At 38.6% G+C, this 18,359-nt stretch overlaps 1 protein-coding gene across 4 annotated transcripts in view; it reads right to left on the bottom strand.

Moving 5' to 3' along the window:
• The window catches only part of LOC121528260 (zinc finger MIZ domain-containing protein 1-like), a 189,769-nt gene that overhangs the window by 39,947 nt on the left and 131,463 nt on the right, over window positions 1–18,359 (bottom strand). For all 4 annotated transcript variants that reach the window (XM_041815595.1, XM_041815594.1, XM_041815597.1 and 1 more), the window contains exons 6-7: window positions 11,980–12,093; window positions 5,927–6,032 (exon numbers count right to left, since the gene is read on the bottom strand). In XM_041815595.1, the coding sequence (XP_041671529.1) occupies window positions 5,927–6,032; window positions 11,980–12,093 (220 nt within the window). The remainder of the gene's footprint in view (window positions 1–5,926; window positions 6,033–11,979; window positions 12,094–18,359) is intronic.

Raw genomic sequence — 18,359 nt, 5'->3', positions numbered from 1 at the left:
ACAGACATTATCTAAACCTGCAAACTCAGCAGAAATTCAGATATGTATGTAGCTGATAACATCAATGGGAGGTGATATTGGAGGTTTCCTGTGGCAAAAAACACCAAATTGCTTGTGTCGGTTCCTTTGATTTTTGTCCTTCCAAGCACTAATGTTAACAAACTAAGGCCTTAAACTGTTAAAGGCACTTCATGATGAATCAATTCATCAAAGCTACGACCTTTTTCACTCCTAAACTGATGCTAAATATTGATTTCCTGCTGCTGAAGTCAGCTCTGCCCTCCCCCCAGCACAATTTCCCCCTTGATTTTCTACCATGTTCATGATCAGAGTTTAGATGACATAAGAGAAATATAACACAGCTCGATGGCACAGAGTGTCAGAGCCAATACAAGTTAGGCCTGGTTAAAACAGGACACCTAATCTGATTTACTTATTAGTGCTCATCCATTGACCTAATGCCCCCTATGGCAGACGGCCCTGCTAGCACCAACATCTTACTCCTCTTCAGTCTACTATTACATGGATTTTTGATAAAGACAACAAGATGTGACACGCAACTCTCTTATGAGAGTAAATTTAACTTGCCTGGGCATGTTCTATTCTAAGAGGAAGCTTTATAGTCAGCAGATATTTGGGACGATCTAGTACAGTGCCTTTTCCATTGTGTTTCCATGTTAAAACACCAGAATTAGTAAGTTTGAATGAGGTTGCTTGTTGTGGACCTACATAAAATAAACCCTAAACTAATATCAGGCAAAGAAGTCACTGTTTTTATAAAATACATATTAAAATTTTTAATTGTAAAATGTCGAAAAAATTAATGAGACAAAACTTGAAATTTTTGAGTTTTAAGAAAAAATGTACAAGAAAAATACATGACAACAAGTATAAAAAGTTGAAAACTGAGATATTTTTCAGTTTGAAGTCATTAATTTACAAAAGGCAACCTGAAGTTTATGTCGTAAATTAGTGAGAAACAAAATTTACAAGTCTGTAAAGTTGTAAATTTACAAGATACAGCATGAAATGTAGAAGTCTGTAAAGTCTTTAACCCCTTAACGCCTGTTGTCGCAAATTTGATACATACTTTTGTGATACCTCTATCTCATCAATATGCTCAATAAATTACTCAAAAAAACTTCTGAATACATTTTGATAAACGATAAAAATGCCCTCAAGTGGATTATCAGTTACCAAAAACATCTAATGACTGAAATGAGACACTAAAAATATATTTGTTAAATTTTATGGAAATTTGGATTTTTAAAAAATTCAGTAGAAAGTTAAATGAACATTTCAGTTCCAAAAAATTAGAATTTCCTGGCTATTATTTGTGTTTTCAGGCTTTAAGGGGTTAATTTACAAGACATTTTGAGTTAAAAAAATAGGAGCATAAGTGTTTAAAGAGTCATAAATTTAAAACAACAAAAAAAAGGTTTCAAGTTACTAAATTTATGAGAAAAAAGTGATAATTTTAAATTTGAAAAGTTGCAAATTGATGTGAAAATATCATCACATTATCATTAGCATCTGAACTAAGGAGAGAAACTGCAGTAAACTGGGACTTATCGGAAGAAAACAAACCCCTGGGAGCATCCAGGAGACAACTATGATCCTTCATGAATTTACAACTCAAAATGTCATACATTTCTGACTTTTTAAGTTTAAACTTTCAACATTATGAAGCCAAAGTGTATGTCTTTAAAAAAAAAATCCCAGAAATTTACAAATTAATAAACTCAAAAATTCTTGGTCTGGATTCTCACAAATTTAGGACTCAGTAAACTGAAAAAAAGCATTTCACCATTTGGAAATTAGAGGATCCACTTGATATGTTTGTAATTTTTTGAGTGGCCCCTATGATGGTGTATAAAGGGTGTTAATATCTTAGCACTATTTTAAAATGACAGCCCATCCCAGCTGTCTCTGGACAAGAGGTGGGGTTCACACTGGACTGGTTGCCAGTCAGTCACAGGGCTGACAAGCAGAAACAAACATGCAGCCACACTCACTTTTACAGGCAATTTAGAGTAATCAGTTCTCCCACTCAGCAAACATTCGGTCTGTGGAAGGAAGCTGGAATACCCACACAGAACCATGGAAGAATGCGCAAACTCTTCACAGAGGGGCCCTGAATTCAAACCAGGAACCCTATTGCCATGACAGAACAGCACCAACCTCTGCACCACTGTGCAGCCTTTCTTACTGTATGTAAGTATTATCAGTACATTTTTACCCATATTTTGCAGTTTAATGCTTGAGTATCTTTGTCTGTTGTAAGTAATTCCCTCCAACAGGAGACCAGTAAATTCAGTCTGCTCAGAATCTCAAAGGGGCTATTCAAATTCTTAGTAGTGAAACTGTAAATTAAATAAAGGCTCCAGTGTAGTTTATCATTTATGCTAGGAACTGTAAATCCAAAAAAGCAGAATTCAAGAAAATCTTTTGGCTCACATTAAACTGTAACGTCTGGTTGATAGAAATATCTTAAAAACAACTTTATGCCCACAGGACAGCATTTAATGACCGTAAAATTCAGCTTATCTAATGTCCTCTCTAACAGAGCCTAATTTAATGTCTCAGATTTGCACTCCTCACTAACGCTTGCCAATCTTCGGTTTTGGAGTGCTGAAATGTTACCGCCACCCCGGCAATGCAGTGTGACTCACTCTTCCCATTCCTCTCACTCGGCATCGGCCCCGCTGGAAATCAGGGGACCGGGCCCTTCCCGTGAGACCCCATGGGAGTGTCGTTTAAGAGCCAGAGAGGGATTTCTCTCTGTCTTTCTCGGCTGGGGCCTCCACTTGAAAGAGCTTTGCAGGAGAAAGCCTCCAGTGTGGTTTCCACAGACTCCCTCTCTCTTTCTATGGCTATCTCCTCTCATATATTCATGCATATACAGGTAGATAATTGTCCATGAAATGCACTTTGGGATGCTGCCTAGACTCGAGTGCTTGTTTCCAAAAAGACTACTGTTGCAGGAAATTATTCAGACAGAGAATCAATTGGCAATCTTATCTAAGCCCGTAAAGTAGGGCCTGAGATTTGATTTAGCATTAAGTAGAATTAGAACATTTGGCAGAGGGAGTTAATTGCAGGCGGAGAATGATTCCTCCTCCCATGGCTGACATAAGAGTGACACCGCATGATTTGAAGCCACCTATTACCCAAGATATAAAACCGCAGATGCCGTAAATCAATAAAAGAGGCAAACAAGAGGGAAAATTCAAACAATATGTGGCTCCAGCTTTAATGTCCAAGTTGACTTAAGCGCACAGAAGCAATTGCACAACCCCGCTGTAACCAAAGACAGGTGGAAACCACAAATCAGGAACTGCAAAGGAGCACAAAATATTCCTGTTATCTTCCGAGTCGCTGACAGATAATATGTCTTCATTCCAGTCCAGCTTCAGCATGCTTTTTCTCCAGCTTGATAACAACAGTGTAGCAGTGTACTTCTGTACCAATAATCCATCACTGTGCAGAGATGACTGCTCTGTGTAAAGCAAGAACTTGTCTCTGATACAGAAAATTTCTTATTTTGTGTGACAGATGAATTATGCTGCTGTACACTTTACGCTGATGATACAGTGCTATATTAAAATGTAATATATACATCATTCAGTCGTGAATAAGTCGTAGGCATGCTAGGCAAGCTCCATGGCAACCCTTTTGTCCAGGCCTGCAAAACGTCTGGAGACCGCTGGTGGTTTTCGGCCCTTGGAACATCCACAGCAAGATCAGGGGCTCGTGGCGACCCTACAACCCGCCCAGATGGTACCCAAGGCCATGTTTACTCACCACATCAACCCTTACTCCACCCTAAAGGTCTGGACTGTGTTATTTTGTCAACCCTCTGGTAATATGCAAGGACATCTAGAGCACTACAGGGATTGTGTCAATGCTCTTTCCAGCCCAATGGTTCCCTCAGACGGCTTACTCCCCACAACTAAGCCTTACTTCAGCTTCAGTTTTGGCCAAAACATGCTTTAAAGTTCTGCACAGTACTGAATACTGCAAAAAAATCATATAAACCCAGTGCTAAATAGTGTGGTTTAATGCCTTGCTAAAAAAGGGGAGAAATGACAAGCCTACTCTTGGTTTGTTGTTCTCAGCTCTGTGTTCACACTGATGGGACATGCTTCCCTCAGCCTGTGTTTCGCTCAGAGGTCAAAGCACGCCTATTCATGGATGGTGTATTTAAGGGCATTATGACATATTGTGATCAAAAGAGTAGGCAACATGACTTTAAAACCCAAGGGATATATTTTATAAAGCCTAAAAAGTGAAACGTCTAACATCTGAATCAACTTTCAGATGCATATCGTCTCTGGAAAGTGATATCATAATTTTGCTTTTGGATGTCTAACAGCACTTCTCTGGTGCTTTACGTCTCACAGACAGAGGCTGGTGAGACAACTTTAATTCTGAAAGTCACTATCAGAATTAAAACAGGGGCCAAATCTGGGGCTTAGCCCAAACAAAAGACAGTCCAGAGGTCCCTAAAACTTTTAGCTTATTGGGGAGTTATATGCACTATATTTTTACAATTTTGAACACAAATTTAGGTGTAAAATGACAAATCTATGCATCATATGGGCAAAAATGTATCAGTGCTTATATCAAAATGTTCTTAATCTAAAAGTATCATTCTAAAAACATGATGCATCATGCTGGAGTTCAATAGTTTTCAGTTCAGCCTCTGAAAAATGTCTCATGTTAATTTTATAAAGTACATGGCAGAGCTGGCTGGGAACATAAAAAGCAACTCATATGGTTACAGAAATGGATTTATTCACCAAGATGCTGAAAATTGTATTTTTGAGAACAGCTGATCTCAACTGATGGGTCCCAAAGGTGGGCCGTGGATTTGTGCCTGGAAAATAAATGGGGCAAAAAGTTGATGATCTGCTTTTATTTTGAAGGAAATGTAAACATCTTTTGCATCATCTCAATTCAAAACAGCCCCATTTTTCATTTAAAGTATTTCATCATGATTTAAAATATAAGAAATATGGGTTGCAATTTGTTGTTATGGATGTTGTAGTGGGTCCTGAGACCAGAACACTTGAGAGCTGCTGTTTTAGAACAATATTACTACAAGTACAGTGTATGTTTTGTACTTCAGTAAGTGCCAAAGCTCTTAATGGCTTTTCTTTTTTTATTAAGTTTGGCTCTAGATATTAAATCATGTTGAGTTCAAAAAGGCCCAATACTTTTATGTCTTACATCTTTTTGTTTATTTATCTATCAAAAAATTCATAAGCAACATACGTTAAACCAACCTAAAAGATTCAGGGTTTTTAAGAAAACATTTGGAGGCTTAGGCCCCATAAGCCACCCGTTACTCTGTCTGTGATAAACATAATAATTAAGCTGATTACCAGTACTGACACTGAGGTTTTATCCATAGTTCCTTTGGTCCAACACTCCCCCTATGCTAACATTTTCTCTCATTTGACCATAAAAACAGATCAGAGTTAGTCCAGCATGTGACTTCCTCTGCCCAGTAAATAAGTCTCTTATTTGATTCAGCATTCAGGTGAACGAGATGCCAGCATAACTGGATTTGACACATTAGATGAACATCAACTACTGAGATCTGTCCATGCCACGTTAATTTCTGATGGCTGATTTTTGTAAACAGGGCTGACATCGGCCAAAAATGATGTTAAACTGATGCATCACTGCATCCCTAAGGAAAATCTAATTCTAAACAGTTGAAATATTGTTCTGAATGTCCTGAGAATACTCTTAAGTTCTAAATTGACTTTTTGCAGAACCAGGATCTTATAAAGCGCGGTTCCAAAATGTGTGGATGTGTTGTGTGTTGCTGCCAAAAGAGCACATGGGAACTTCGAGCCCAGACAGACTAGCATGGCCAGATGGTCTGAGACACTGGTTGAGAAAACTCTGGTCTTACCTGCTGATTTTGGAGTGAACTTGTCCCTGTTGGCAGCGCACACGGCCAGGAGCCGGTAGCCCAGGTCCAAGTCGTAGCCCTGCTGTGCTGCTACACGGCTGACCACCTGAACACAATGACAAAGAGAGGCACTCAGTCAGGACAATGATTGATTGTACTGCAGTGTAAGGCTCAATTCTACTCAGGAAATTACTAAAGGACACAGGTTTCTGTGAGCAACACCATTCTTTTGTAAAGATAGGTGAGGTTTTTTCTCATAAAACTTTAGGTTATGTCTGAAAACACAAATATTAGGATATCCTTCAGCTACTGACATAAAAGAAAGGACCTGAATACATTTTCTTCAGTAATTAAATCGCTCATTTTATTCTAAACTGACAAAAAGTCCACTAGTCTTTTCAGACAACGTTTTTGGAAGGTTTAGCAGTTCAATTGTTATCATTATTCATCCTTTCTATTTCATCTTTTTCAATCTTTAGTCCTAGAAAAAGGTCACAAAAATGCCAACTCCATTATCGGTTCTCCAAAAGAGACAAGTACAAAGAAATGGAAAAACAGCAGAACTTTAACAAGGTTGCAGAGTCATTACATTTCCATTTTTTTTTTTTCAGAAAGGAACATTTTATATTCAAATATATGTGGTGACAGTGGATCATGGTTGAATCTATGTGCCTGGTTTATTTTATTCATAAATGGATTTATGAGTGGGTAAATGTTGAAAATCACGCCTTGTACTGCAGAGTAAGCTCCTGACTTTAACATACACTATATGGACAAAAGTATGGAAGAACATTCCTGTAGTTTAAGTTATGAAAATTAACTTAAATTCTCCTTTAAGAGTGAAGTTTGGCAGCATCAAAGCCCAGCTTTAACTTTAAGGATAAAGTTGCTACAAGTTTATTATTCCCATATGAGTCAATGGACAGCAGGACGATTTAAAAACCTGGCCTCCAGTGCAGCGGTACCTACTGAGAGGAAACATTACAAGAAACATCCACATGCCACAGGAGGGGATGTAAATCAGCCTGATGTGAGACATGTTGCTTTGATTTACCATCGCCATTATCGGCTCAAAGAGACCCGCTCAAGCCATCTAGACCTTTAGGACATCCTGAGGCCCGTGAGGACCAATGCGCCCCACTGCAAACAGATTCTTTTCCCTGTTCGGGTTTTTCAGAGCCACGGTCCTGCTGTCAGACTCCGAAGTTCAAGACAAGCCCGAGGGTAGTACAGCTGAAACGCAGCTCTCTGCACCATGTGATTATCTCCTGTAAGTATAGTCCTGAGCTGACACCAGAACAGAGTATGTATATATCTGGCCTTTATTTATAGGAATCACCCATTAAGAAAAAGATATATGTGCATATGCTGTCTAATTAGAATCTAAACTTGTGAGGGATAGTTTGCTAAATGGTAATTCTAGTGTTAGCAGGCACAACAACTACTTCTAATTTCAGGGCTTTAATTGTACACAGTGTGGAGCTGCAGTGGTGGGTTGTCTACCATAGATACTGTATAAAAGGCTCAACCGAACTTTAACGTTTCAAGTCAAATGTGTTAGGACAACAACAGGTTTTTCACAGTTCAGCTTGTTTGAATTAGCATTTTCATTGCAGAAGAATTTTAGTGAAAATTCTGTTAAGAAATACAATTAACATACTTGCAAAATTTAGCATCTGTTATTTTCCTTATGGTTATTTGGTTAATTCTCAACAAGACAAACTGTTAGTTGCCTATTGACGCAGTTCTGGATCTTTGGGTATTTTTAGTAAAACAGGCTGCAGTGATTTGAGGCACGCTGTTGGATCAGCTTGGACAAATGAGCTGGTTTATGGTGCTGATCAGAGGCTACTGTTTACACTTTTTTCTATTCCTGTTTAATTTTCAAAGACTTTGCTTCTTTTGACATTATCAAATCTATCCTTCTTTTCAAAAATGTTAACATTTTTATATAAATCAGGAAATCCACTTCAGGCACCTTTTCCAGAGTCTTTGCAAACATAAAGGCAAATTTAGTGTGAGCAGAGAAGTTTAGTTGCTCTTATTTGGGCTGAAAGTACCTATATTACTAATGACTGGTTCATGAAACGCTTCATAAATATCCCTGTCCATTTTACATCAATTTTTTTAAATACTTACAGGAACATATTTTGAAACTGGAGTTGAGTTCACCTCTAATATAACTGCAATTCAATCGCTACTTTAATGTTTAAGATGACTTAACCTCCTTCATGTACATATAAGGACATTACATTTTGACTTTCCAACATCATAATAATAATAATTTCTGCATATTATTATTATTTTTCTAGATATTTGTCCAGAATGTCTATTGAAGTTTAGCAATTTGTTTAAAATGCTGAGAATTTGCTATCAAGTTTTCCGGAGTTTTCACGGAAATTTTAGGGAATTTGTCTGGATATTTTGAGGGAGTTGATTGGAAATTTGTATGTATTTTTAGGAAAATATATTTGTATATTTTTGTAGAGTTTCATTTGAAGCTTCAGGTGAAATCTGCTTTTGATTTTTTTCATTTTCACAGGAATTTGGGATATTTGTTAGGATGTCTAGGCAAATGTGTTTGGAAGTTTTCAGGCATTTCCATGGAAATTTTTGTAATGCAGTTGTAGGTTTTGGGAATTTCTTTTGAATATTGTGGGGGGATTTGCTTTGAAAATTTTAGGTATTTTCATGGAATTTTGGGAATTTGATTGGGATTTTTTTGGGGTGGGGGTGGGGGTTTACATCCTTTTGAATTTTAAAAAATTGTCATGTAACTTTCAGGAAATCTGTTTTAAATGCTCAGGGGAATTTTCATGGAACTTTTTGGAATACATTTTTTTGGAATTTGATAAAAAAAAAATTATGGATTTTTGGGAACAATTGTAATAATTGCAAACAATTAAGTATCATAAGAGAGTATATTGCCTTTATTGATTCAGTTTTATGCTTTTTTTTTTCAAGACACTTCTACATTGCATGACAGGAAGTTTAACTTCCCGGAGGAACTTTGATGAATATAAGTGCAAAATATAATAATGCTTACATGCAGGTAGAAAAAGTTGAATTATTGCATTAATCAAGCTAAAACTAGACTTTTGAAATTAAAACATGTTCATCTGACTGAAATCATGTTTAATGTAATTTCTCTGTATTGGATCAGCACATGTAGATAATAGGACAGTAGTCTATCGCCTAACTGAGCTTGACTTTATTCTGAATGTAAAAATCTGAATGTTTTTAACTCTAACATAATTGTAGAAGTTGACTGACAGGTCACATGACCAAGCTGAAGCTTATTCATTCTTGTTTCTTTGTATTTTTTCATGCAAGTTGTGTATTTCACTCACTAGATTGGCCTCATAGCAAATCAAACTTAACTCCAGCATATTCAGTTCACTGAAGAAGTTTCATTTCACTCGTGTGACATCACCAAAATGTCACCGTGCAGGCAGCAAAGTGAAGTGTTTACCATTACAGTGTGAGACCGAGTAATTTCACAATCACATCAGACTCCCTGTGTGGCTCACGCTAAGGTCTCTACAACCCATACACTAAAAGGAAAAGCCTTGAGGTTTTCACGGCTGGAAACAAATTGAATTGGTGAAATAGAGGAAAAGGCACCTGCTGCCGCACATTAAAGCGGTAACACAAACAATCACTTGAATGGAGGGATGTGTCACAGCAGTTTCATCGTGGTGCTCAAGTACAAATCTCTCAGGTTGCTTTGTTTTCTGCAGCCACGCTCACTCGACAGGGTCACAAGTTGCACCACTGGGAGCAATATAGATCTGCTGCTGCAGGCGGTATGGAAATGTGTATGTAACAGCACATTATGGTTCGGACTGACAGGAGAAAGACACATCCGTATATTCTCTGCCATCAGTTGCAAATTCAATGTGGAATCCTAACTCCCCCATCCCCTGTAACACTGTGGTCCCATTAGGCATATCCAGGTTGAGAAGAGGACAGACATGTCAGCAGCTACTTGCTGGTGTTTTTACAAAACAGTATTTTGGTTTCATTGGTGAATTTAACATAATGAGGGAGAAAAGCTGTTAAAGATGCTTGAGTGATCCCAGGAAGCTTGCAAGTAGCTCACAGCATTAACCAGGCAAGCTTTAACAGCTTTTCTCCCTCATTTTAAGATCATCAATGAAACCACATCTATGGGTTACTGTTCAGTATATACATCGTATGGAGAGTCATTTTTGTTGAGGCCTGAATTCAAATAAGTTTGACACACGTGTGTCACTCTGCAGCTAAAGTCAAGCTCAGCGGAATCTGCCTTTTCACACCTGGTATGTCCCTGCCATGACCAGGGGTATGTAGCAACCCTACTACCCACCTGGACAGTATCCTACGCCTGCAGTTCCCTACCTTTTTTCCTCCTATCTAAGGAAAGCAAAGACCCGCCAGGACCCACCTAGAAATATTTAACATCGGTTTTTACTGTTTTATTGACAAAATCCCAACATAAGATACCTACATACACTTTTTCTTAATAAAAGATGTATGCAAACTATCCATTATCACAGCAGTGTATTAGGACCACTCTTAAAATAATAGAAAAAATATAACAATAATAATAATAATATTAATAATAACAATAAAGATCTGTTTATATTCAAGAAGAAAACAAAATTTTCAAGTGTTTAATTTATGAGAAAAAAAGTATATTTTTACTTTAAAAGTTGTAAAATGGGCTTGAACTAAAATTTAGAAGTTTTGAGAGTATAAGGTTGAAAATCCAACCACTATTTTTAGTTTGGTTTTCTGTAAATTTCATGCCTTACACTGTTGTAAATTTACGATTTCAAAAACTTGCCATTTTTTGGGTTCTTGCTTCAAAATCTGAGACTTTTAAAATTGGAAATGTGAAATTTTTACTTGTAAATTTCCAAGTTTTTAAACTCTGAACTAAGTTTGAAATCTTTGAAATGTACAAATTTAGAATCTCAAAAGATTTTGATTTTTTTCCCCCCTAAAATGTTGGCTTTTTTTTCACAAAATGAACAGATCTTTTTCATTTTTTAGGTTGGCCCTAATATATTATGTTTTTGATAATGGTTTAAAATATACATATATGTACATCTGATTTTGACAACCTCATAGCAGAGGTATGAGGGGTGCCCAGGCCCCAGGTTGGGAAACGATGCCCTAGGCCATGCCTACTTGCCACATCCACCTCTTACTCTGCCCTAAAGGTGTGGACTTTGTTCTTTTTTTTTCCAGATTATTACTTTCCCATGCTCCTAAGCCTCAAATTCTGGCCCAAACATGCCTAAACGCTCTGCACAGGACTCTATGGGAATGTAGAGCACTGACATTAGGATGAACCATGAGGTGCTCAGTTATGAACAGTATCTTGGCTGCATGTTCCTCAAGAAGCTGATCTGTCATGGATATGACTGTGGCTGCTGTCAACAAATCTTTCTAAGTTAGAGATAATAGAGAGACATATTGGATTTATGTAGGATATCAAATAGAACATGAAAAAATATTCAAGTTACACTTTTATGTAATATTATCAACTCAGAGTGAGATCATCTTCCCACAAATTCTTCTCACGGTTTTAGTCACTCTGGCCAAACTCAATCTTTGTTTACAGTAAACGTCTCTAAACAGTCAAGTCTTTTTTTTAAATGTCATGGGATACTAATTATTCAATTACTCAAAAGCCTCCAGGCGTTTTAGGAAGGGAATAAAGGGCTTTGTGTATTGTGTATTTCACTGTAAGCACTGATTGCTTTGTGGTTTGAGGACGTTATTGCATTCCTTTTCATGTTCCAGTGTGCCGATTTCATGAGCCAGAGCACAAACTGTTACTGAAGTCACTGGAAGGTGACTGATTCTCGGTAGTTTCTACAGAGTGAAATGCTTTTTATTTTCCACTGACCTCAGTGAAGCTCAGGAAGCTAAACACTGATTTCCCTCACATCCCAGAGGGAGTCATGGAAACAGCCAATGCAGCAGTTGTTTTAGCAGCACTTCCACTGTCCTTGAACCTTATAGCGAGAGACTGCAGAGGAGGGTCAGTGCTGGCAACTTACCGTTAGACATCCCATCAGGCTTTGCTCAAAGGGGCGCTGGAAGGCTCGGGGGTCACCACACCAGTCCAGCAACTCGGTCGCTGCTGTTTGGAAATTTGCTGGATTTTGTAAGTGCTGGAAGAGAGAAATAGACAATATGGGAATGTGATAGAGTGCAGCACAGTTCACTTAGAAAATTGACCATGTAACATGCTGTTTTAAAAAAATGAGTCATTATACTAACAGAAGATGGAACCCGAGCAAATCAGGATATTCATAGGGATGTAAGTATTTCTCAAAAGTATCAAATTCAACATAAAGATGGTCATGATGATGGACATCTATTTGACAAAAAATTGGAATTGCAACATTTGATACATAAGCTTTGAGATTAAAAAAGAAAGCAGAGTACGGACAGAAGCCTTAAGTGGTAATACAACCCCAATTCCAAAAAAGTTGGTACACTGCATAAAATGTAAACGAAACCAATGCAATGATTTTTAAATCTCCCGAACCCATATTTTATTCACAATAGAACATATATAAAATAGCAGATGACATTGAGACAGCCACACAACTAAAAAAATTAGGGACGAGGGAACAAAAGGCTAGAAAATTGAGTGGAACACATTAAAACTCGCTAAAGGAGCCTTGTAACAAGCAAAGTCTCTCAGAAGTAAAGATGGGCAGAGGTTCACCAATCTGCGGAAAAACTGCATACAAATTTTTTGGAACAATTTCTCAAATAAAATTATTCGAAGACTTTAAATTACCCACAATCTACAGTACATAACATTATCAAAAGATTCAGAGAATCTGGAAAAATCTGTGTGTGCAAGGGACAAGGCAGAAGGTCAATATTGGATGTTTCTGCTCTTTGGGCCCTTAGGAAACACTGCATTTGAAACAGGCATGATTTTTTTTTTTTACTGGAAATCACTGCATGGGCTCAGGAATCACTATCAGTCAGCACAGTTTGCCATGCCATCCACAAATGCAAGTTAAAGCTGGATAATTCAAAGAAAAAGCCATTTGTGAACACAATTGAGAAACACCACTTTCTTCTCAAGACCAAAGCTCATTTAAAATGGACTGAGGCAAAATGGAAAACTGTTCTGTGGTCACATGAATCAAAATATGAAATTCTTTCTGGAAACTGAAAACACCATGTCATGAGAACTAAAGAGGATAGGGACCAACGGTTTACATATTTCTGCCATCAAATTCAAAATGATGTAATGATTTTTATGAAATAGTCAAAAGTCTCAGTTTCAACATCTGACGTGTTTATGAGATTTGCAAATCATTGCATTCTGCTTTATTTACATGTTAGCTTTTTTTGGACTTGTGGTTGTAATTCTAACACCACTATCTTGTTAGACTAGTCCAAGATGCCTAATGTTGTTGGTTTAAGGCAGTGGTTCTCAACCTTGGGGTCGGGACCCCCTTGAGAGGGGGTCTCCAGTTGCACTAATAAAAAACTACGAATATTTTTTAAATTACACTGTTGCAATTTTACACCAATTTTGTCAAAATCTTTACTCCTTATCATTTTTTTCTACCAAATTTAACACATTTTTTACCATTGACACCTATTTTTGTTGGTTTTAAATCTTTCCACCACTTTTTTTCTATCTGTTTTTGCCACTTTTTTTTTTTTTTTTTTTAAAGATTTATTTTTGGGCATTTATAAGATAGAGGAGGACAGTGGATAGAGTCGGAAACAGGGTCAAGAGTGGGGGAGAGACATGCGGTAAAGGGCCTCAGGCCGGATTCGAACCAGGGCCGCCTGCGTATATGGGGAGCACCTTTAACCACTAGGCCACCTGCTCCCTTGTTTTTGCCACTTCTAAACCAATTCTTGCCACTTAAGCTTAATATTGCCTCTGTTGACCCATTATGGCTACTATTAACCCCTTTTAACCACTTTTTTCACTCATTTTTTCCCATTTTGACCTCATTTCACCATTTGATAGACCCATTCTTACTAATTTACCAATCTGCCAGCATCTGCCTATTTTTTCTTTCTCAGTTAACCCATTTTTGCCAATTTAAAACAATTTAAGCCATTTTAACTCCGTTTGACCACTATTCACATGCATTTTTGCCACTTTTTGCCATTTTTATCTAATTTTTGCCACTTCTAAACCATTTCTGCTACTTTTTAAAATCCAATTTCACCATCTTTTCCAACATTTTTTGCCATTATTAACCCATTGTAGCACTTTTTAAATTATTTCAATTCTTTTTTTAACAAAGGGGATTTACATTTTTAAGAAAGCTATTGACTACACGAATGATAAAAAAAGATTGTTTCTTTGATAAACTGGTTGTTTTTTTTGTAGGAAAGCGTACGCTGAAAGACTCTCTGACTTATGTCAAAGCCGTCCCTACTTCCTGGTAGAGGAGGCCACTGACTAGTGGATAAAAAACTCAAGGTGAAACGAGGAAAGTCTGTTTCTGTTAAAATGCAGTGGAAAGTGTAATGTCTTGCTTTTCCAAATGAAAATAAAATTAAAAAAAAAAAGTTAAATAAAAAATATGGATAACACATCTTAACTTTACAATGGATCATGGTTTTGCTGGCCTCCATGGTCCCCCAGTTTGGCTGGGTGCCAGAAAGCTCTCTCATGTATCCCCCTTTATGGACGGCCTTGTCTGCACATGACTATTCCGAATTGTGCATGGCTATGTTCAACCACCTTCAGGTACAGTGGGGGTCCTGGTCTCTGGCACTTTTTTGGGGGGGGGGGGGGCATGGTCTGAAAAGTTTGAGAGCCTCTGGTTTTAGGAACTGAGGGGGTGTGTGTCCCCATTAGGCCTCCTCTTCCCTCTCCAGGTTTTTACAGCAGCTCCTCGACACTCAGTGCAATAAATCTCCCTGTTTGTCTGCACAAATAGCTGAGGAAGGCCTTATTCCAGCATCCAGCCCTGAGCTGTGCTGTGACTTTATCTGACAACAGGCTCCTTGACCTACAGGCACCCCTTTATGGCATTCATTCCCCAGCAGCCCGCACACTAGCCCTGTTTTCTGTCACGCTGTGCAGCAGCAAAGGAAACTGAAAAATAGACCACTCCGCTTAGCCATATTATCTCCCTGTTGGTCATTCCTTCTCAATTTGAATCATTTCATACATAAAAAAAGCAGACGCAGCACCTCAGCTTTGCAGTAATCTATTCCCTTTGAGGAGATAATGCACACAAGCCTTTGCAGAGCACAAACCAGGAACAAATGGACCCCCCACTCCACAGCATGAAAGGTAAATAGAGAGGTTTGTCAGCTTAAAGTGAGCGGCTGCTTTCTTAACACGTCTGTGTGCTTTGATTTCACAGTCTGGGAGAAGAGAAGAAGAAGAGACAGCTCTTCATGCAGTGCTTGTTTATAGTCTGCTCTTTAGGGGGCAGCAGAGGTCAGGATTTGATAAGGCAGCTTTCATATCAATTTACAAAGCCAGTGTTTGACAGGGGCCGGATGAAACCAGTCTTGTTTTGTCCGAGGCTGTTCCACACAACACGTCTTTGTTAAAGGAGGCGTGATAGGTGCTATAAGAGTGTATTAATCCCTCGTAGCGGGTAAAGACTCCTGGAGAAGCGTGCACATCCACAGATGCTAAATTTAGATGAGTCTGGAAGCTAGACAACACACGCAATCAGTGCACCGAGGATGGTAAGGGGGGGAGGAGGGAGAAAACGTAGAGGAGGGGGGAGGAAAAAAATAACACAGAGCACCAACACTTGGGCTTGAAGTGATTACTGTTCTCTGCACTCGGAACAATTGGTCCCACCAGTGTGGCTGTCACATGGAGAGCTTGGCACCGCCACGCCACAGATGTTCCCCTTTCTCCGGCCAAAACCCACCAATCAAACCTAAACTAGTGGCCAAGAGACCCCTCGCTCCCTCCACCCTCTATCCTCTTCCCCTGGGTGACACAGTCCTCCAACATTTACGCCCTAGTCAAAGATCTCTTCAGTTTAAGAGGAAACAAAGATGGACGGGGGGGCCGCGGCGTCCCGAGAATACAGCTTTCTTCAGAGACAATCATGCTCTGTAGTTTAGAAACGACTTCATCTGCACATCTGCGGCTAAACCTGCTCTGACAGTGCACTAAATCCTGCAAAGACACCATTTTTCTTTCACAGCTTCTGTTTGTGCTGCAGAGACACCCCAAAGCTATAAAAACACTTAAATGCAGACAATTAACCCTGGAAAGAAGAAAAAACAGCTGCAGTACAGCAGCAGCAGTAAAGGACGGCTTGTTTTCCACTCTATCCTGAAATATTGACGTTTACAGTGTGAGGAAGTGCTCCTGCAGCGAGAGGAGAGTTCATAGTTTCCTCCAAACCTCTGTACATATCATCGAGTGGAGAGTCTGACAGCAAACCGGCTTCCCCACAGTGAGAGGAAAACTACTCTCTCTGAAATAGATACCCACGGTATCACCGAGCCCATCTCCTCCCAAAGTGCTCACAATAGTGCAATTTCAGGACGAGAGAAGAAAACAAACTGCCACTGAGAAAGTGTATGTTTGGGTAGAAATCAGACAACTGTTTTTTTTTTGTTTCTGTTTTGGAGCATCCTCGCCTGTTTGGAGGTTAAACAAGTGAATGTATTTATTTCACTGTATCACTGCTGCATGGGATCCTCTGGGGTATTTAGCACCACCTGTGCATATTCCAATGAATCCAACACTGCCTGTGTGGTTGTTTTATTCCAAATAGATGGAAAAAGTGCTATAATGACGATTTTAAAGTTAAAAGAAAACATCTGTTACACTCTTGAGATGTATTTTGGGGCTTTTTATGCTTGGGAAACTGAGAAGAGTGAGAATGGCAGGAGGGAAAGGAGGCAATGCCTCCAGGCCTCAAGGGGAGCGAAACTAAACCATCAATGCTAAATGTTTTTAAAGCTTAAGGTATCATCTTTATGATTTTTGGACCAATATCATAAAGCTGATATGGGCCTGAGATATATTGAAATCTGAGTTTGTGGTCTCCAATTATGCCAACACAGTTTAATGTGTTGGGCTACTAAAGTAGAAAGTATAATGTGGGGAAACAGTCATTGGAGTTTTTTGGAAAAATCATCATTACAAACAAAGGATGCCATAGTTAGCTGGCTAAACAGTTAAATGCGAATATCAAAATTTCCAGTGCAAGAATAACAAGTTAGTTAAACTAATAATCTATAATTTTTTATGATGTAATGACGCCCCCGCCACTGGTAGCTTCAACTAATGACCTCTCCTTCTCTGTAAGATCTTTCCAATGGCTCTTCGCCAGATGTTAACATGAGAAGCTAAGTGGTTAGCATGTCAGGGACAGTGTCGTAAAGCAGTTTTTCTTAAACTAGAAAAAGCGAATAAAGTTGTATGTAGGGTATACTCAACTGAAGTGATGAGTGACAACATTAAGCACAATATATATCTGCACAGAGGAATGAATGCTAGCTATGCTAACTGCTAACTTTAGCCAAACTCTACTCAGTATACCAGCCTCACATCATATACTTACTGATGTGATAAATTTGACTGATTTCTGAGCATTTTTTCTCACTTTGGTCTGGTCATTCAAACGCTATTTAAAAGCCTCGTAGTCGAATAAGAGAATCGCTGCCTTGGAATATCACTAATATAAACTTTGGTGAAAAGTATAGCACATCTACTGTCTACAGCCAAACTAGAGGAGCTGACAATGTAACAGGTAGTGGTTAATGCACACTCTATTGTTAGTTCACATTTTTTGAAAAAGTTTTATATTATAGAAAGAAGTCTTAAAACTGCATATAAAAGATCTGCATTTATTGTAGCTACAATTTTGACCTTACACAGCCTCCTCTGGGTAGTTGTTAAGCTGCAGTTTCAACTATTAAAGGGATACTGGGCAACATTTCATACACCTGATATCAAATGCATCTGTACTACTTATATTATTTAGTAATGACTTCTTATAAAAGAGTGAAGTCAATCTCCCTTTGGGTTTGTTGTTCTCAGCTCTGAGTTCACACTAATAAGACATGTGTCCCTCCCTCTCCAACTGTTAGCACAGCCTTTTATGTCTTTTTTATGGTGGTGGCCAGGAGATAGAGTAGTAAACAGTGATAAGAGAGTGGGGAAAGATACATGGGAAAGGAGCCACAGGGGTGGACTTAAACCTTGGCTGCCTGCACACATTAGGCTGAACTTACCAGAAGGCCATCTGCATCCTTAAATTCTTAAATGAAATAGGAACTGAATCATCTTTGGGCTGCATATCTGAATTGGGATCAGTCCTACCAACAGTTGTGCTCTATTGAAGAGGGGAGATGGGAAGGAGGGGAAGCGGTGCAGCTTGTTCCTTTAATACAAATTAAACCAATCTCTACAAAGGAGATCCATGCAAGTTTGACAAATCACTTCATCTAA

Source organism: Cheilinus undulatus, linkage group 20, assembly GCF_018320785.1.
Source record: "Cheilinus undulatus linkage group 20, ASM1832078v1, whole genome shotgun sequence".
NCBI classification, from domain to species: domain Eukaryota; kingdom Metazoa; phylum Chordata; class Actinopteri; order Labriformes; family Labridae; genus Cheilinus; species Cheilinus undulatus.
The sequence above is the reverse complement of the archived record's forward strand: the minus strand, read 5'-3'. Positions and strand labels throughout refer to the sequence as shown.